General features: G+C 46.1%; 1 protein-coding gene across 1 annotated transcript in view; it reads right to left on the bottom strand.

Annotated features, from left to right (window-relative positions):
* The window catches only part of LOC130283227 (mucin-2-like), a 42,951-nt gene that overhangs the window by 15,658 nt on the left and 6,357 nt on the right, over positions 1 to 20,936 (bottom strand). Inside the window, exons 4-8 of the mRNA XM_056532433.1 lie at positions 19,770 to 20,315; positions 19,121 to 19,308; positions 8,757 to 8,818; positions 6,259 to 6,413; positions 23 to 213 (exon numbers count right to left, since the gene is read on the bottom strand). Coding sequence (XP_056388408.1) covers positions 23 to 213; positions 6,259 to 6,413; positions 8,757 to 8,818; positions 19,121 to 19,308; positions 19,770 to 20,315 — 1,142 coding nt within the window. The remainder of the gene's footprint in view (positions 1 to 22; positions 214 to 6,258; positions 6,414 to 8,756; positions 8,819 to 19,120; positions 19,309 to 19,769; positions 20,316 to 20,936) is intronic.

The following is a 20,936-nucleotide window of genomic DNA, read 5'->3' as shown; positions in this document are numbered from 1 at the left end:
AAACGGTAAAGAATTTACTTACGTGACTCTCTACTGCGCTGCTTAGATTCAGGTACTGCGGAGAATTCCGATCGTCCAGCTCTGGAGTATACGTCAGGTTCATTATAACATACACGTGGTAATCGGTTGTGTATAGTCCCGTTGTTGACGCTGCACTAGTAGTTGTGGCTAGACGTGTAGATTTGCGCGCCATCGTCACTTTAACGGTAGAACCTGCATTGAGTGAAGACAATATCTCAATATCTTTACTATGTACGACCATTCTGCTTTCTCCTCATCCTCCTTTGTGCTCCTCAGTCTCATTGTCTAAATGTTAACCTTTTGCTTTTCTTTCTTTTTTATATTGTTCTTGTTTCTTTTTTATCAATAAAAACGTTTCTGTAGCGGCCATTTTGAAGACAGACACTTCCTCCTTCCTTATTTATGGACACCATTCAGCAGGGTGTGAATGCTGAAATCCATGGGGGGGGGTTATGCAGGATTAGAAAAACATATCTGCTTTCCTCCGGAAACAGCGTCACCCTTGTCGTCAGGTTGTGTGTGGTATTGCAGCTCGGTTCCATCGAAGTGAATGGAGAGATGTTGTAATACCATCAACAGCCTGAGGGCAGGGGTGGCGCTGTTTTGGGAAAAAAGCTGATTATTATTGTCTCCGGTAAGTAATGCATTTCTGCGTACAGAGTTTTATCTATATAGAGTAGTGTTCCCAACCAGTGTGCCTCCACTTGTTGCAAAACTACAATTCCCAGCATGCCCGGACAGCCGCTGGCTGTCCGGCCATGCTGGGAGTTGTAGTTTTGCCACAGCTGGAGGCACACTGGTTGGAAAACACTGTTAAAAAGTGTGGCCACGCTGGCCTATAATACTCTGACTATAAGGGCCTGATTTTTAGGTGAGGGGAATGTCTAGTCCTGGTGGGCCGGTGGATAGCTGCAGTAAAATTTGGTTGCCCTGCATGCCCATAGAGTTGCCTGGATACTAATTCAAAAAATGTGGATTAGATTGTGTGTCCTAAATAGTAGGTGATTTACCTTATACAGTGTGTAGTGCCGGCATTTACCACTAGGTAGACGCAGTGTGGAAACCGCCCAGGATCTTTGGTCTCCTTAAAGGGGTACTCGACTCCCCAGCGTTCTTAACATTTAGTTCCGAATGCTGGGTGCGGGCTTTGGGGGTCACCACACCCCCTCGTGACCTAACCCCCCGTCAGCGGCGTACCGCGCGGGGGGGGGGGGGGGGGGGGGGCTTGGGGGTTGGTGCTCTGCATTTACCTATAGGGGAGAGGGGGGGGGGGTGCTCTGCATATAACTAGGGCTGGGCGGTATGACCATATATGTGTATCACAGTATTTTTTTTAAACTTACGGCGGTTCCATGGTATATAACGGTATTCCCCTCCCCCTCAAAATCATGTGACCCGTCAGCGCTGCTGTGCCCCCCCCCCCGCCCCTATCATGTGACCTGCGCGCGGTGTTCGGCTCCCCCCCCCCCCCCAAAATCATGTGACCCGCCAGTACTGTTCTGCTCCCCCCAATTAATGATCAGCCCAGCGGGGTACTACTCACATATGTCAAGCACTGCCCTCCTCCTCTTTGTTGGGGGCCGACGGCAATGGAACTCACTGTACGCCAGTGGTCTCCAACCTGCGGACCTCCAGTTGTTGCAAAACTACAACTCCCAGCATGCCCGGCCCCTACCAGGGATAGGCTGAGCCCACTGTCATGTAAGAAGCCGGCTTCATACATGACAGTGGGCTCAGCCTATCACTGGTCAGGGCAGGGCATCACTCTGGCCGGTGATAGGCTGACGGCTGTCCGACATTCCCGTCCCCAGTGTGCGGCCGACGTGGGTGAGTTAAAAGTTTATTTTCTGTATCTTTTGCGGCCCGGGCATAGGTATACAGCATAAAGCAGTGGTCTCAAACCTGCGGACCTCCAGCTGTTGCAAAACTACAAATCCCAGCATGCACGGACAGCCGTTGGCTGTTGGAGGTCCGCAGGTTGGAGACCACTGGCATACAGAGAGTTCCATCGCCGGCTGTCCGGGCATGCTGGGAGTTGTAGTTTTGCAACATCTGGAGGTCTGCAGGTTGGAGACCACTGGCGTACAGTATAGAGTTCCAGCGCCCGGCGGCAGTGCTTGACATATGTGAGTAGTACCCAGCTGGGCTGATCATTAATTGGGGGGAGCAGAACAGTGCTGGCGGGTAACATAGGATTAGTTCCCCGATGTGGGGACAGCGCTGCGCTAGGCTGATAATACATTCCCAAGGGGGAGGGGCCCAACCGGTATTGTGGTATGGGGGAAAATTAATATCGCGCAGCCCAAAAAATTTGGTATTCGGTATGAACCGGTATACCGCCCAGCCCTAGATATACCTATGGGAAAGAGGGGGGGGGGGGGGGGTGTAGCTCTGCATATACCTATGGGTAAGAGGGGGTGGGGGGTTTAGCTCTGCATATACCTATGGGAAAGGGGGGGGTGTAGCGTAGCTCTGCATATACCTATGGGAAAGAGAGGGGGTGTAACTCTGCATATACCTATGAGAAAGAGAGGGGGGTGTAACTCTGCATATACCTATGGGAAAGAGAGGGGGTGTAACTCTGCATATACCTATGGGAAAGAGGGGGGTGTAACTCTGCATATACCTATGGGGAAGAGAGGGGGGTGTAACTCTGCATATACCTATGGGAAAGAGGGGGTTGCCTGGCTACCTACCTACCTGCCCTTTTACTGTGCAGGACACCAAGGAGGGCATTATTACAGTTTGTGGGCCTATAGATGGGAAGACTGTGCAGAGGAGGGGAGGGCACTGAAAATATGAGGAGTCTGACATGTTTTTCCTGCAGATGTTAAGAGATCCACATGGCGGTCTTATCCGGATGGAGAAGAAAAGGAAAGAGGACGCCGCTGATCAGAAAATACGTAATTGTGAGTCCCAAAATGTAACTGTAATCACTTATATGGTATACACATCCTGTGTACAGCTGATATCTACCGCCATATGGTCCTGTATATAATCACTTAGTATATTGGTCTGTATATAGTGGTTTTATACAGTATGGCGGTATTATCCAGTTATTGTGTGGTGTTATATATTTACTCCTTGTATACCAGTATTATTGGTCATAGAAATTTACCTACGTTAAAGTGTTTCTTATATATATAAATTTTAATTTATTGTGTGTGGGATTTGGGTGGAACAGGAGCGTGGCAGAAGATTGACGAGCTGCAGAGCCTAGCAGGGGCCCTTGCCTTTTTTTTGGTCCGGGGGCCCCGAGTGTTGTTAGTCCGATCCTGGGGGGAGGGGAGGGAGGGGGTGTAATTAAGGGGGGGGTGCGTGTGTGTGTGTGTGGGGGGGTGCGAAACAAAAGGTCCGCCCCGGGTGTCAAATGCTCTAGGTACGCCCCTGCCCCCCCGCCCCTCATGACCTCACGCCCTCTTAATGCAAGTCTATGGGAGGGGGTGTGACGGCCATCACACCCCCTCACTGAGACTTGCATTGAGGGGGCGGGGTGTGACATCACAAGGGGGCGTGGTGACATCTGAAGCCCGCACCCAGCATTCAGGAACTAAATGCTCCGAATGCTGGGGAGTAGAGTACCCCTTTAAAAGAGTTATCCAGGAATAAAAAAATCCGAGCTAATTTCTTTAAAAAAAACAGCACCACCCCTGTCCTCAGGTTGTGTGCGGTATCACAACTTTGGCTCCATTCACTTTAAAGGGGTACTCCGGTGGAAAACTTTTTTTTTTTTTAAATCAACTGGTGCCAGAAAGTTAAACAGATTTGTAAACTACGTCTCTGCTGACATCGCGAGCACAGTGCTCTCTGCTGACATCTCTGTCCATTTTAGGAACTGTAGAAAGGGGGGTGGGGGAAAGAGAGACCGGAAATATGTGTATCACCCCGTATGGGGTTATTAAAGATGGTGTCCTGTAGATAAACTGGATACAAATAAGAAAAAAACAACCTTGGCAGCAGGCGCTCAGGATCCCAAAGTAAGTGGTCACACTCAGGACATAAAGTGGCAAAGTGAAGCAACTTTATTTGATGTACAGCAATAAAACAATGACGTGTTTCGGGGTGAAACTACCCCTTCAGATGTACTACAGTTAATCTGATGAAGGGGTAGTTTCACCCCGAAACGCGTCATTGTTTTATTGCTGTACATCAAATAAAGTTGCTTCACTTTGCCACTTTATGTCCTGAGTGTGACCACTTACTTTGGGATCCTGAGCGCCTGCTGCCAAGGTTGTTTTTTTCTTATTTGTATCCATTTTAGGAACTGTCCAGAGCAGCATATGTTTACTATGGGGATTTTCTCCTACTCTGGACAGTTCTTACAATGGACAGAAATGTGTTCGTGAAGTCAGCAGAGAGCTCTGTGTTCCAAAAAGAAAAGAATTTCCTCTGTAGTATTCAGCAGCTAATAAGTACTGGAAGGATTAAGATTTTTTAATAGAAGTAATTTACAAATCTGTTTAACTTTCTGGCACCAGTTGACTAAAAAAAAAAAAACGTTTTCCACCGGAGTACCCCTTTAACCCCTTAAGGACGCAGGACGTAAATGTACGTCCTGGTGAGGTGGTACTTAACGCACCAGGACGTACATTTACGTCCTAAGCATAACCGCGGGCATCGGAGCGATGCCCGTGTCATGCGCGGCTGATCCCGGCTGCTGATCGCAGCCAGGGACCCGCCGGCAATGGCCGACGCCCGCGATCTCGCGGGCGTCCGCCATTAACCCCTCAGGTGCTGGGATCAATACAGATCCCGGCATCTGCGGGAGTTCGCGATTAAAATGAACGATCGGATCGCCCGCAGCGCTGCTGCGGGGATCCGATCATTCATAACGCCGCACGGAGGTCCCCTCTCCTTCCTCCGTGCGGCTCCCGGCGTCTCCTGCTCTGGTCTGTGATCGAGCCGAAAATACTAGAAGATCACCGAAAACACTGATCTGTTCTATGTCCTATACATAGAACAGATCAGTATTAGCAATCATGGTATTGCTATGAATAGTCCCCTATGGGGACTATTCAAGTGTAAAAAAAAATGTAAAAAAATGTAAAAGTAAAAGTAAAAAAAAAGTGAAAAATCCCCTCCCCCAATAAAAAAGTAAAACGTCCGTTTTTTCCTATTTTACCCCCAAAAAGCGTAAAAAACATTTTTTATAGACATATTTGGTATCGCCGCGTGCGTAAATGTCCGAACTATTAAAATAAAATGTTAATGATCCCGTACGGTGAACGGCGTGAACGAAAAAAAATTAAAAAAGTCCAAAATTCCTACTTTTTTAATACATTTTATTAAAAAAAAAATTATAAAAAATGTATTAAAAGTTTTTTATATACAAATGTGGTATCAAAAAAAAGTACAGATCATGGCGCAAAAAATGAGCCCCCATACCGCCGCTTATACGGAAAAATAAAAAAGTTATAGGTCATCAAAATAAAGGGATTATAAACGTACTAATTTGGTTAAAAAGTTTGTGATTTTTTTTAAGCGCAACAATAATATAAAAGTATATAATAATGGGTATCATTTTAATCGTATTGACCCTCAGAATAAAGAACACACGTTATTTTTACCATAAATTGTACGGCGTGAAAACGAAACCTTCCAAAATTAGCAAAATTGCGTTTTTCGTTTTAATTTCCCCACCAAAATTGTTATTTTTATGTTGCGCCATACATTTTATGATATAATGAGTGATGTCATTACAAAGGACAACTGGTCGCGCAAAAAACAAGCCCTCATACTAGTCTGTGGATGAAAATATAAAAGAGTTATGATTTTTAGAAGGCGAGGAGGAAAAAATGAAAACGTAAAAATTAAATTGTCTGAGTCCTTAAGGCCAAAATGGGCTGAGTCCTTAAGGGGTTAATGGAACTGAACTGCAATACCGCACACAACCTATGGACATAAGTGGCGCTGTTTTATGGAGAAACTAGCTCTGTTTTTCTAATTGGGGTTAAGCCCCTTAATCCACCACTGAGTCTGATCTAGTCTAGGACCCCCCTCCTCATTATAGGGTCAGTCTACAGTTCTTTCCTCCATACTTTACACTGCAGCTCTGCTTTTTTCCCTAAGGTCTTTCCTGTATAAACTAAGGACCCTATCGGTACATGGAAAGACGATTTTTATTACCGCAATGACGGAATGTTTATAAACTACTGATCCATATAAACCAATAAGCTAAATGATCAAATAATTGGGCGTAACAGGGCGCGATTATCCGGCGCTTCTTACTTTACCTACCTGTAGTAGTGGTTGTGCCCGTAAATAGGACCTTAATGTCTCCCAACATGCTGAAATTATTAATGACGGCCCGATCGAACGCGCTCTGGACCTCCTCCTCCGTGTGGTTGTTATTCGGGAATGTCGCCAAAACGTCAGCGATAACGGAGCCTTCCCTGCAATAAGAAAACAAGAGAAAACAAAATACATTAATGTATTCAAAAGGAAGCTGAATGAATTGTATTTTTAATGGGAGACTTATGGGGCACATAAAAAAACCCACATTGATTAATTCAAATTAATAAAATAATTAATAATTATTAGAATATGTATAAATTAATACTTCTATATTTAACGTTTGTGGATTTGTTAGTATTTTTGTAAAATTTTTGTTAGTTGCTTTATTATTAAATACATAATATAATTATATATATATATATATATATATATATATATATATATATATATATACATACTGTACAGAACATGTAATACCTCCCTGTACTGTAGGGGGTGCTACCAGACATCAGTCAGTGCATACACTTCAGGAATACAGGTAAAGAGTACAGAACATGTAATGCCTCCCTGTACTGTAGGGGGCGCTACCAGACACCAGTCAGTGCATACACTTCCGTAATACAGGTAAAGAGTACAGAACATGTAATACCACCCTGTACTGTAGGGGGTGCTACCAGACACCAGTCAGTGCATACACTTCAGTAATACATGTAAAGAGTACAGAACATGTACGGTAATACCTCCCTGTATTGTAGGGGGTGCTACCAGACACCAGTCAGTGCATACACTTCAGTAATACAGGTAAAGAGTACAGAACATGTAATACCTCCCTGTACTGTAGGGGGCGCTACCAGACACCAGTCAGTGCATACACTTCAGTAATACAGGTAAAGAGTACAGAACATGTAATACCTCCCTGTACTTTAGGGGGTGCTACCAGACACCAGTCAGTGCATACACTTCAGTAATACAGGTAAAGAGTACAGAACATGTAATACCTCCCTGTACTGTAGGGGGCGCTACCAGACACCAGTAAGTGCATACACTTCAGTAATACAGGTAAAGAGTACAGAACATGTAATACCACCCTGTACTGTAGGGGGCGCTACCAGACACCAGTCAGTGCATATACTTCAGTAATACAGGTAAAGAGTACAGAACATGTAATACCTCCCTGTACTGTAGGGGGCGCTACCAGACATCAGTCAATGCATACACTTCAGTAATACAGGTAAAGAGGAGTACAGAACATGTAATACCTTCCTGTACTGTAGGGGGCGCTACCAGACACCAGTCACTGCATACACTTCAGTAATACAGGTAAAGTGTACAGAATATGTAATACCTCCCTGTACTGTAGGGGGCGCTACCAGACACCAGTCACTGCATACACTTCAGTAATACAGGTAAAGAGTACAGAACATGTAATACCTCCCTGTACTGTAGGGGGCGCTACCAGACACCAGTCAGTGCATACACTTCAGTAATACAGGTAAAGAGTACAGAACATGTAATACCTCCCTGTACTGTAGGGGGTGCAACCAAACACCAGTCAATGCATACACTTCAGTAATACAGGTAAAGAGTACAGAACATGTAATACCTCCCTGTACTGTAGGGGGTGCTACCAGACACCAGTCAGTGCATACACTTCAGTAATACAGGTAAAGAGTACAGAACATGTAATACCTCTCTGTACTGTAGGGGGAGCTACCAGACACCAGTCAGTACATACGCTTCAGTAATACAGGTAAAGAGTAGAGAACATGTAATACCTCCCTGTACTGTAGGGGGCGCTACCAGACACCAGTCAGTGCATACACTTCAGTAATACAGGTAAAGAGTACAGAACATGTAATACCTCCCTGTACTGTAGGGGGCGCTACCAGACACCAGTCAGTGCATACGCTTCAGTAATACAGGTTTTTTACCAGTAAATTGCCCATTCTGATTGGTCAGTTCTCTTGGCCATTGACACGTTTCACAGCTCTGGACTGTCTTTGTCCAGATTGTCATTGTATGTTGAGTCTGGTTTCAACTTACAATGGTCCAGAAAAGACCATTGTAGGTTGAAACTATTGTATGTTGAGGCCATAGTAAGTTGAGGGATCACTGTAGATATATGTGTGTATGTGTGTAAAAACCAATAACTATTTGCCGCACTACTTGCCAAACCCATTTATTTCTTTATTTACATTTTATTACTTTTCTGTTCTTTACTGTTATCCCCTGTAACCCCCTATTGTGCTATATTATAGTGTGATAGACGTAAGACCCTACTGCCCTGGTGGGTGATATGGGGCTCTTGGAGAAAGTGAAGAATGTCCTAAGGTTCATGTAAAGGGTTGTACAGAGTCGTATTATGGCACCCATAAAAGTCAGTGGGGTCACATGGTACACGCTGTGTTGGTAGTAAATGGGTTAAAGTGGGCGATGTATATGGGCAACCAAACCCTACAACCCCCCTATTCTATATAAGCAGATTGCACATTGTGACTTACCGGAAGGCGGATACTTTTGTCGCCATACAGTCGGGCAGCGCGGTCCGTATAAGTTGTAGCATCTGCAAGAGGAAAAAGATTTTATCCAGACAGGAAATGTAATATTTAACCCCCCAATGGCCTAAACTGTAAAATGATAAAGGGGCAGAATGGCAGATTACATATATATAACATTTACGATTACATATATAGGATAATATTATGCCCTTATAGGTTACTCATTGTTCTCCATTCAGGACGTCTGGAGGACCCGAAACATCAGGGTGTTACATGGGCAGCCCATTGATTTAAAAAAAACTGTGTAATACTTTGTTTCCCCTGCGGGGGCGCTGTGTGCAGAGTAAGTAAACACAAGGTACCAGGCTGCCGCTCCACAGATTACAGCTGATCCTGAGATATCCTGAGATCAGCTCGGAGGATTCTGCTAACAAAAAGGCGCAGTCCGAATCAGACAGGATTGTGTCATCAGGAACTTGTATTGTTTAAATCTGGTTCTAAATCTTATCATTTTGGGAAAAACAATAATTTTTATATCTATATTATAAAATAATCCTGACACCTTTCAGCTTCCATATTAAAGGGGTACTCTGGAGGGGAAAAAATGTTTTCAAACAAACTGGTGCCAGAAAGTTCTACAGATTTGTAAATTACTTCCATATAAAAATCTTAACTCTTCCAGTGCTTATCAGTCTGACCCCAGTGCTCTCTGCTGACACCTCAGGAACTGTCCAGAGCAGAAGCAAATCCTCATAATGAACTTCTCTAGCTTGGGACAGTTACTGACATGGACAGAGGAGGCAGCACTCCACTCCACTCCACTCCACTTCCTGTGGAGCATACAGCAGCTGATAATTACTGGAAGGGTTAACATTTTTAAATAGAAGTAATTTACACATCTGCATAACTATATGCACCAACTAAAGGTATCCAATGGCTTCTGGGGTCAAAATTAGTGTGAGCCGCAGGAGTGCTATGGTGGGGGGGGAGGGGGGGGGAGACTTATATATACATTGCATTTGTCTGATTTTATGGCAAACAGGAAGCTCATATTATGCTTCAAACTTTCTTTTACTGACATCCAGCAGCAAGATAGTTAATAAAAAGAAAAAACATTCACATGAATAGGTATGTAAATGAACTCAGGTATGTTGTCCAATCAGGAGATAGATGGACGTTATAAAGGTGAGGTTCAGGTGATTCTCTCCCTCTTTCTTGCTGCTCCAGCAGATAAGTACACCAGTGTAAATTTTTCTCTCAGATGCTTTATTGAGAGTGTTTTCTATATACACGTATTTCCCTTATATCTGTACACTGTACATCCATTATAGACTATTCGGCATTGCTGTGTCTTGTAGTCCTTTTCCTAACTACTCTCCCCGGCACTGCTGTGACTTGTGGTACTTTTTCCCTTTATTCCGTTTTCATTCACTCTTATTTTCATTTCAATTTATCGCTTCCTTACCTGTTACTTCCATCTTGAATTTTATTCCAGACTCCCTTATCTATACACAGCTCCCCGCTCTAGTCACGAGACCGCTCCAACGTTATCTCGGCCGCCCGAGATATGGTGAGACTTACAGCTGGTGATCAGCTGTGTCTCTGACTCGCGCAAAGTTCCCGCCGTCTTCGTGCTGAGTCGCTTCACCTCACAGCACGGACATTCCCCTGCAGCCGCCGTCACTGACAGGATTCTTCATTTAAAGAAGACAGGCAGGACTCTCTCTTCTTCTATTCTCTTATTGTCTATTGATGTGGTGACACATATATATGGCCACTTATTTTTATATGTTTGCCTCTGGACTCCTGTAATGGGAGTTCTAGAGGAAAACATATAAGGTACATATATATGGGTGACCGTTTTCAGTGACACATTACTCTACCCTTATATGTATGCAGGTATACATGTATATATGGTCTTCACACATATATATATATAGTGTGTGTTGCATATTTATATATATTTAACGCATTCTAGGCTATATAGTTATAGTCTTTTTTCTGTCTTCTCTTACAGAAATATTCTTCAGTTTCTAACACTATAATACATTACCAATATGTCCAATAAAGATATTGTATCAGAGAATTCCTCTGAAAATACTGATGAAAACCAAAAAATACAATCTCTTGTAGACCGGTCTATACAATCTGCAATGCAGTCCGCCATATCTTCCATGCATGAATCTGTTACAAAATCAATAGTTATGGCTTTATCCATAAATAACCCCCAGTCCCCGCATCAACCTGTACCTAATACCCCATCTGACATATATTGGTCAGCGGAGGATTCTAGATCTCACATGATGCAGGGATTGAAAAAATCTGGTAAAGTCTCACATAAGAGACATCATCAGTCTCATACCGATTCTTCCCACTCAAAAAAAGTAGTGCTACTGGAGAACCAGGATGAATCTTCCAAACCATCTACAAGTGGTAAAATTCTGAGTGATAATAAAAGATCACACAAATTACCCTCTGCCCGGGAGGAGTTGATTTTACAACGGGTTAAATTGGCCTCTAAGAGGCAAAAAACTGATTCTTATCGTATCTCTTCCAGTAATTCTTCCTCGGATGAAAATGTTCATTCAGGAGAAGACAGAGACTCTGAATATGATGACGTCTCAGATACGGAAGAGGGAGTACCCCTTGAAAAGGAGGATTCTAAAAATACCATTGTTGATGGATCTGGTGATCCATACTTTGACCCAGGGCAAATTAAACACCCCTGTTCTGGGGAGTGGGTTGCCCATGCCTTAGTTACAAAATTCCTTTGCCTTTGGGTACAAAAACCTTTAGATACAAACGATGCGAGTAAACTTAGGGCAGAGTGTCCTAGACCATCTCTCCCCAAGAAATTATCTAACACCCCAGAAATAGACCCTACGCTGGTAAAATTCCTTCTTAAATCTGGGAAACATCCAAAAAAGGGCGTTGATAGATCTTACCGTTTCTGTCAAGACAAACTGCTAGATCTATTAGGCCCATTAGCAAAAATCCTAGACTTAACGGAGGAAGCTGTCTCCTCTAATACTCCTATAAATTTGAATGTCCTCATAGGATGGGCACAGCGGGTCATTATCATGGCCCGTTATAAATATGTCTCCTTATTTACATCTTTAGATAAGGCCCAATCATCCTTCAAAAAAGTCTTTCATCCAAAATTTTTTACCAAAGCTGGGAAATGCAAGGGCCGATTTCCCAGCAGACCTTCTACCGAAGGTCAATACCCCAGAGGCCCTCCCCGCACCGAACAGTTTACCCAACCAGTCAACACTTTCCAACGTTCTTCCCCCAACGAGGCAGACCTTGGAGAGCGAGAGGCCAGCGAGGTTTTACCAGATCAAGACCCTGTTCAGGTGAGTCTCCAACCAATATATTCTTCCCAAATTCCCTTGGGAGGAAGAATAATGTATTTTTTCCAGAATTGGAGTATGATCACCTCAGATCCGTGGATTTTGAACACCGTACTAGGGTATCAAATAGATTTCATATCCCTACCGACTCAAAGTCAGGACCCCCAACTGATAATATTCTCAAAGGAGGATCAAAACCTCATTTCCTTGGAGATAAAGGATTTATATTCAAAAGGGGCTATAATAGAAGTTCCCTTACAGACTCCAGGTTTTGTGAGCAACCTGTTTCTGGTCAACAAGAAAGACGGGGGTTTCAGACCAGTTATAAATTTGAAATACCTAATCAATTTTGTACATTACCACCATTTCAAAATGGAAGGTATTCACCTACTAAAAGACCTGTTATTACAGGGAGACTGGCTTGCAAAGATAGATCTGAAGGATGCCTATCTTTCTGTCCATATGCATGAAAATTCTCAACCTTACCTTCAATTTCGATGGCAAAACAAAAAATGGCAATTCACCAGTCTCCCATTCGGTCTATCATCAGCCCCCTGGTGCTTCACGAAATTACTGAAACCAGTGGTGGCAGCTCTGAGGAGCAGGGGCGTACATCTAATAATATACTTAGACGACATATTAATTATGGCCCAATCGATTCAGACCATTCACTTACATATCCAATGGACAATCTCTCTACTCACTACTCTGGGTTTCATGATCAATTACAAGAAATCAATCTTGACCCCTTCAAGGGAGGTAGAATTTCTGGGATTCTTAGTCGATACCCAACTAACCCTTCTGAGTCTTCCAAACAGGAAACTGAAGACTATCAGAAGAGAGATTCGATCAGTTCTGAACAAGAGTCAGATCTCTCTACGTACAATAGCGAGGATTGTTGGTCTTCTGTCAGCCTCCATTCAGGCGATTTTTCCTGCACCTTTCCATTACAGGGCCCTTCAACGTCTCAAGGCCCAACATCTAAGGAATGGTTTAGGATACTCCGATGAGATATCGCTAACCCCAGATACCAAAGAGGAACTTCTTTGGTGGTTAACTCACATCCAGATGTGGAATAGGAAGACCATTTTTCATCCACAATCCGGACATGATAACAGAGTCAGACACAAGCAACTCAGGTTGGGGTGCTCGCTACGGTCGTCTTTCAACAGGAGGGAAATGGTCTCCAGAAGAATCTCAATTACATATCAATTGTCCCGAACTCTTGGCAGGTTTCTTTGCTCTCAAGAGCTTCGCGAGAGACAGATCTTATTGCTGTATTCTGCTGCGGATGGACAACATTTCCGTAGTACAATACATCAATCGTCTAGGGGGTACCAAATCAAAACCTCTGGCGAACATTGCAAAAGACTTATGGCACTTTTGCTTAGACAAGAACATAATACTGAAGGCGGAATACATTCCCGGCCTTTCCAACTCAATCGCGGACTGGAATTCTCGTTATCTAACAGATTCCAGCGATTGGAGATTGAACCAATCAGTTTTTCATCATCTGAATTCCCTTTGGGGTCCTCTCCAGGTGGATCTATTTGCGTCACGTCTAAACAGTCAGATTCCAGCCTTTTTCAGTTGGCGTCCAGATCCAGAAGCTCTGGGGACGGATGCCTTCCTGCAAATATGGCCAGAAGGGATACTGTATGCATTCCCTCCATTTTCTCTAATCTCAAGAGTTTATTTATTTATTTATATAGCGCCTACAGATTCCGCAGCGCTTACAATTATGGGGTACAAACAAAGACAAGTATCAGACATAAAATTACACAATAACTATTCAAACAAGAGTTGTGGGGATATATTGAGGATATGTTGGGGATATGTTGGGGATATGTTGGGGATATGTTGGGGATATGTTGAGGATATGTTGAGGCCAATTAGAGACAGTTATAGGCCTGTCTGAAGAGATGTGTTTTTAGGCCAGGTTTGAAACCATGGATGTTGTTGTTGAGTCTGAGGGATTGAGGGATAGCATTCCAGAGAACCGGTGCAGCACAAGTGAAGTCACAAGAGAAGTTCGGATTATAGAAGATGTCAGTGTGAGATCATTAGTAGATCGGAGAGAACGTGTAGGATGGTAGACGGAGATGAGAGAGGAGATGTAGGGAGGTGCAGCATTGTGGAGAGCTTTGTGTGTGAGACTAGTTCTAACCCGATCCCAAGAGTCGACCATTGTTCTGACAACACCCCATTGGCCATCCCAAACTTGGTTCCCCCAGATCTTGGAGATGATGATAGATTATCCACGAGTTCTCCCGGTCTTTCCATCCATTCTTCTGGATCCATCTCAGAATCCTCATCCCCTCATAACCGAAGGACTTCTTTCTCTTGTTGCCTGGCTGATTTCAGGCAATCAGGAGTCAACTCGGAATCTTCACAGACAACTAGAGACATCTTGTCTGAGGCTTGGGCTCCAGGAACCAAAACATCTTACAGATCAGCCTGGAAGCTTTGGTCTAATTGGTGCATGCAAAGGGATTTGGATCCCTTACATTCATCTCTCCCTCACATCTTAAATTTCCTTTCAGATGCTTTTTCTTCCGGGAAAGCTTACAGAACTATTAATGTATATCGTTCTGCAATTTCCTCTAATCATTCCCTTATAGACTCCGTACCTATAGGAAAACAACCTTTAGTTTGTAAATTAATGAAAGGGATGTATCTATCCTTTTGAGTTTCCTAAATTCACGGAGTGACTATGATAATTTATCATTAAAATTCTTATCCTTTTAGTTTACAGTATTACTATGTCTCATATCCCTTAAAAGGGTAGCGGACGTGAAAGCTCTTGACATATCCCGGAGACAATACACCCCTCATGGAGTCCAATTCTCTATTTACAGACGCACAAAGACTCATTTACATTCAGCCTTTTACCCAGCTTTCCCCTTTAATCCGAATCTATGTGTAATTCAATGTCTAAAATCTTACGAAATCAGAACTCAACCACTAAGGGATTTAAATTCTTCCCAATTACTAATCTCCTACTGCACGCCTTACCAACCGGTTTCCTCTCCCACTTTACCTAGGTGGGTTAAACAAACCATGGAGCAGGTATTGACAATTTTGGTGCCCACTCCACCAGGGGCGCGATGGCAACAAAAGTTGTTCAATCTGGGGGATCCTTAGCAGACTTAATGCAAACTGCAAACTGGTCTTCAGAATCCACTTTTAATTTTTTTTATTTTAGACCCGAATCCCACGTTCCTATGTCAGTACTATGAATATATGTTAGTGATGATATAACTTGTTTCATTTCCATTGTTTTTCTAAGCTTTGAACAAGCATAATATGAGTCTCCTGTTTGCCATAAAATTGGAGATTTTCCTACCCTTGGGGATGGAAAATATAAATTTTATTCAAAACAGGAGGCGAATATTATCCCACCCTTCTACCCTACCCTGTAATGATCTATTGTTTGTTCATAATTGTTTTTCATTTAACATAATTCTACTACCAAGTTCCATGTTGTTACGCCTAGCGCTCCGGGTCCCCGCTCCTCCCCGGAGCGCGTACGGCGTCTCTCTCTCCGCAGCGCCCCGGTCGGTCCCGCTGACCGGGAGCGCTGCCCTGTCATGGCCGTTGGGGATGCGATTCGCACAGCGGGACGCGCCCGCTCGCGAATCGCATCCCAGGTCACTTACCCGTTCCCGTCTCCTGCTGTCATGTGCTGGCGCGCGCGGCTCCGCTCTCTAGGGCGCGCGCGCGCCAGCTCCCTGAGACTTAAAGGGCCAGTGCACCAATGATTGGTGCCTGGCCCAATTAGCTAATTGGCTTCCACCTGCTCCCTGGCTATATCTGGTCTCCTCCCTTGCACTCCCTTGCCGGATCTTGTTGCCCTTGTGCCTAGTGAAAGCGTTTTGTGTGTCTAAAGCCTGTGTACCAGAACTTCTGCTATCCACCCTGACTACGAACCTTGCCGCCTGCCCCCGACCTTCTGCTACGTCCGACCTCGCTTCTGTCTACTCCCTTGTACCTCGCCTATCTTCAGCAGTCAGAGAGGTTGAGCCGTTGCTAGTGGATACGACCTGGTCACTACCGCCGCAGCAAGACCATCCCGCTTTGCGGCGGGCTCTGGTGAAAACCAGTAGTGACTTAGAACCGATCCACTAGCACGGTCCACGCCAATCCCTCTCTGGCACAGAGGATCCACTACCTGCCAGCCGGCATCGTGACAGTAGATCCGGCCATGGATCCCGCTGAAGTTCCTCTGCCAGTTGCCGCCGACCTCCCTACATTGGTCGCCCGACAAGAGCACCAGCTGTCGTACTTGACCACCATGACACAGCAACTCCAGTCGCAGCTACAGCAGCAACAGTCACAGCTACAGCAGCAACAGTCACAGCTACAGCAAGTTCAGTCTCAGCTACAGCAGCAACAACCATCTCCTCCGCCAGCTCCTGCACCCCTTCCGCAGCGAGGCCACTCCTAGCCTCCGCCTGTCTTTGCCGGACAAATTTAATGGGGACTCTAAGTTTTGCCGTGGCTTTCTTTCGCAATGTTCTCTGCACTTGGAGATGATGTCGGACCAGTTTCCTACTGAAAGGTCTAAGGTGGCTTTCGTAGTCAGCCTCCTGTCTGGAAAAGCCCTGTCATGGGCCACACCGCTCTGGGACCGCAATGACCCCGTCACTGCCTCTGTACACTCCTTCTTCTCGGAAATTCGAAGTGTCTTTGAGGAACCTGCCCGAGCCTCTTCTGCTGAGACTGCCCTGTTGAACCTGGTCCAGGGTAATTCTTCCGTTGGCGAGTACGCCATACAATTCCGTACTCTTGCTTCAGAACTATCCTGGAATAATGAGGCCCTCTGCGCGACCTTTAAAAAAGGCCTATCCAGCAACATTAAAGATTTTCTGGCCGCACGAGAAACTCCTGCTAACCTGCATGAACTCATTCATCTTGCCACTCGCATTGACATGCGTTTTTCTGAGAGGCATCAAGAGCTCCGCCAGGAAAAAGACTTAGATCTCTGGACACCTCTCCCACAGTCTCCATTGCAATCTGCGCCTAGGCCTCCCGCCGAGGAGGCCATGCAAGTGGATCGGTCTCGCCTGACCCTGGAAGAGAGGAATCGCCGTAAGGAAGAGAATCTTTGTCTGTACTGTGCCAGTACCGAACATTTTTTGGTGGATTGCCCAATCCGTCCTCCACGTCTGGGAAACGCACGCTCGCACCCAGCTCTCGTGGGTGTGGCGTCTCTTGATGCTAAGTCGGCTTCTCCACGTCTCACGGTGCCTGTTCGGATTTCTACTTCAGCCAGCTCTTCCCTCTCAGCCGTGGCCTGCCTGGACTCTGGTGCCTCTGGGAATTTTATTCGGGAGTCCTTGGTGAATAAATTCCACATTCCGGTGACCCGTCTTGTCAAGCCACTCCACATCTCCGCGGTCAACGGAGCCAGGTTGGATTGCACCGTGCGTTACCGCACGGAGCCCCTCCTAATGTGCATCGGACCTCACCACGAGAAAATTGAATTTTTTGTCCTTCCCAATTGCACTTCCGAAATTCTCCTTGGACTACCCTGGCTTCAACACCATTCCCCAACCCTGGATTGGTCCACTGGGGAGATCAAGAGTTGGGGTCCCTCTTGTTCCAAGGACTGCCTTAAACCGGTTCCCAGTACTCCCTGCCGTGACCCTGTGGTTCCTCCTGTACCCGGTCCCCCTAAGGTCGTTAGGGACTCTGCCTGCCACAGGAAATGCCTCTCCCCCCCTCCCAGTTCCATCAGGCAAGCCTCTGGGTCCCCTCATGGCCCTCGTCCTGGTGTCACACTGCCCCGTGCCAAGTCTCGCCCTCTGCCCTCCCTCCCCATTCCTACTCCTGCTGTTCTGCCTGCCGTTGAGGAATCCCTCCATCCTTTCCTGGTGCCCTCATCCCAGGGGAGGCAGTTACCGGACAAAGAGAAGGGGAGACCTAAGGGGGGGGGTACTGTTACGCCTAGCGCTCCGGGTCCCCGCTCCTCCCCGGAGCGCGTACGGCGTCTCTCTCTCCGCAGCGCCCCGGTCGGTCCCGCTGACCGGGAGCGCTGCCCTGTCATGGCCGTTGGGGATGCGATTCGCACAGCGGGACGCGCCCGCTCGCGAATCGCATCCCAGGTCACTTACCCGTTCCCGTCTCCTGCTGTCATGTGCTGGCGCGCGCGGCTCCGCTCTCTAGGGCGCGCGCGCGCGCCAGCTCCCTGAGACTTAAAGGGCCAGTGCACCAATGATTGGTGCCTGGCCCAATTAGCTAATTGGCTTCCACCTGCTCCCTGGCTATATCTGGTCTCCTCCCTTGCACTCCCTTGCCGGATCTTGTTGCCCTTGTGCCTAGTGAAAGCGTTTTGTGTGTCTAAAGCCTGTGTACCAGAACTTCTGCTATCCACCCTGACTACGAACCTTGCCGCCTGCCCCCGACCTTCTGCTACGTCCGACCTCGCTTCTGTCTACTCCCTTGTACCTCGCCTATCTTCAGCAGTCAGAGAGGTTGAGCCGTTGCTAGTGGATACGACCTGGTCACTACCGCCGCAGCAAGACCATCCCGCTTTGCGGCGGGCTCTGGTGAAAACCAGTAGTGACTTAGAACCGATCCACTAGCACGGTCCACGCCAATCCCTCTCTGGCACAGAGGATCCACTACCTGCCAGCCGGCATCGTGACACATGTCCTGTAAGATGACAAGTTTCCAGTTCAAGTTTAATTTTCGGTTATGTTAGCTGACATCAAGAAAGAGGAAGAGAATCACCTGTACCTCACCTTTATAACGTCCATCTATCTCCTGATTGGACAACATACCTGAGTTCATTTGCATACCTATTCATGTGAACATTTTTTCTTTTTATTAACTATCTTGCTGCTGGATGTCAGTAAAAGAAAGTTTGAAGCATAATATGAGTCTCCTGTTTTTTATAAAATCTATATTTTCCGTCCCCAAGGGTAGGAAAATCTCCAATTTTGTGCTATACTGTACCCTACTGTTGGTTATGTTGTACATGGTCTTGAAAATGTTAAAGAATTGACTTACGTTACTCTCTACTGCGCTGCTCAGATTCATGTACTGCGGAGAGTTAGGATCGTCCAGCTCTGGAGTATACGTCAGGTTCAATCTAACATACACATGATAATCGGTTGTGTATAGTCCCGTTGTTGTCGCTGCACTTGTTGTGGCTTGATGTGAGGTTTTGCGCTTTGTTGTCTCTTTACCTGTAGAACCTGCATTTAGTGAAGACAATATCACTGTTATGGACGACCATAGATGACTAGCGATGCAGGGTGGAGGCTCATGACGTCACAGCCATGTCCCCTCGATGCATGTCTATGGGAGGGGGCGTGACGGCCATCACGCCCCCTCCCATAGACTTGCATTGAGGGGGAGTGGCTGTGACGTCCCGAGCGGGGTGCGACCGTGTCATCATGAGCCTCCGGCGCTGCACCTGACGCTCTAAACGAATGCCAGGTGCCGCAGGGAGATTGCAGGGGGTCCCCAGCGGCAGATAGGGGATAAGATGTCTAGGGGCACAGTACCCCTTTAAGTCTCATTTTCTAAATGTTAGCATTTTTATTTTATTTTTTATATTATACTTGTTTCTTTTTAATCTAAAAAAAACTTTCCTGGGAATGTTCTATCATTATCTTTTATATCTTGTTTAAGGGGTTAATGACTTGTCACTTACCAATTGTATTGGGTTGAGCTGTTCCATTTGTTCCGGGCTGACCAGTTGGGTTGGGCTCAGTTGTTCCACCATTTGTGCCGGGCTGACCAGTTGGGTTGGGCTCAGTTGTTCTACCATTTGTGCCAGGTTTACCAGTTGGGTTGGGCTCAGTTGTTCCACCATTTGTGCCGGGCTGACCAGTTGGGTTGGGCTCAGTTGTTGCACCATTTGTGCCGGATTGACCAGTTGGGTTGGGCTCAGTTGTTCCACCATTTGTGCCTGGTTGACTAGTTGGGTTGGGCTCAGTTGTTGCACCATTTGTGCCGGGCTGACCAGTTGGGTTGGGCTCAGTTGTTCCACCATTTGTGCCTGGTTGACTAGTTGGGTTGGGCTCAGCTGTTGTACTGGATCTGATCCAGACATTTTCTGTGATAGGAGTAATTGTTGTGCTGGATTCAGGTGTGCTAATTCTTGGTCTTGAACAAGATCTGGCTGTGGTTGGTCGGCAACATGGGTATGGTCTTGAAGCTATGCGTCCAGGTTTATCATCTGGGATTGTAGTTGGAGCTGAATAGAGATAATGAATATATTATAACACTAGCTGACTACCCGGCGTTGCCCTTTTTTCCTTCCTAATCCTTATTGTGGAGGAAAATCAACAGAGGAGGAAGCTTTTGACTTCATATCCCGTCCTCATATATCTTGACCTCCTATCCCGACCTCCGATCCCGTCCTTCTATCGACACCTCCTATCCCGCCCTCCCATCTGGACCTCCTATCCCGACCTTCTATCCCGTCCTCCTATCCCGACCTCTTATCCCATCCTCCTATCCCGACCTCCTATCCCAACCTTCTATCCCGACCTCCTATCCCGACCTCCTATCCCAACCTTCTATCCCGACCTCCTATCCCAACCTCCTATCCCGACCTCCTATCCCGACCTCATATCCTGTCCTCGGATCCCGTCCTATTATCCCGACCTCCTATCCCGACCTCCTATCCCGTCCTCGTATCCCGTCCTTCTATCCTGACCTCCTATCTCAACTTCTTATCCCGACCTCCTATCCAGACCTCCCATCCTCCTTTCCGGTCCTCCTATCCCGTCCTCCTATTTTGACCTCCTATCCCGTCCTCCTATCTTGACCTCCTATCCCGACCTCCTATCCCGTCCTCCCATCTCGACCTCCT

This window comes from Hyla sarda, chromosome 7 (assembly GCF_029499605.1).
Source record: "Hyla sarda isolate aHylSar1 chromosome 7, aHylSar1.hap1, whole genome shotgun sequence".
NCBI classification, from domain to species: Eukaryota; Metazoa; Chordata; class Amphibia; order Anura; family Hylidae; genus Hyla; species Hyla sarda.
This window is presented reverse-complemented; position numbering and strand designations above follow the sequence as displayed.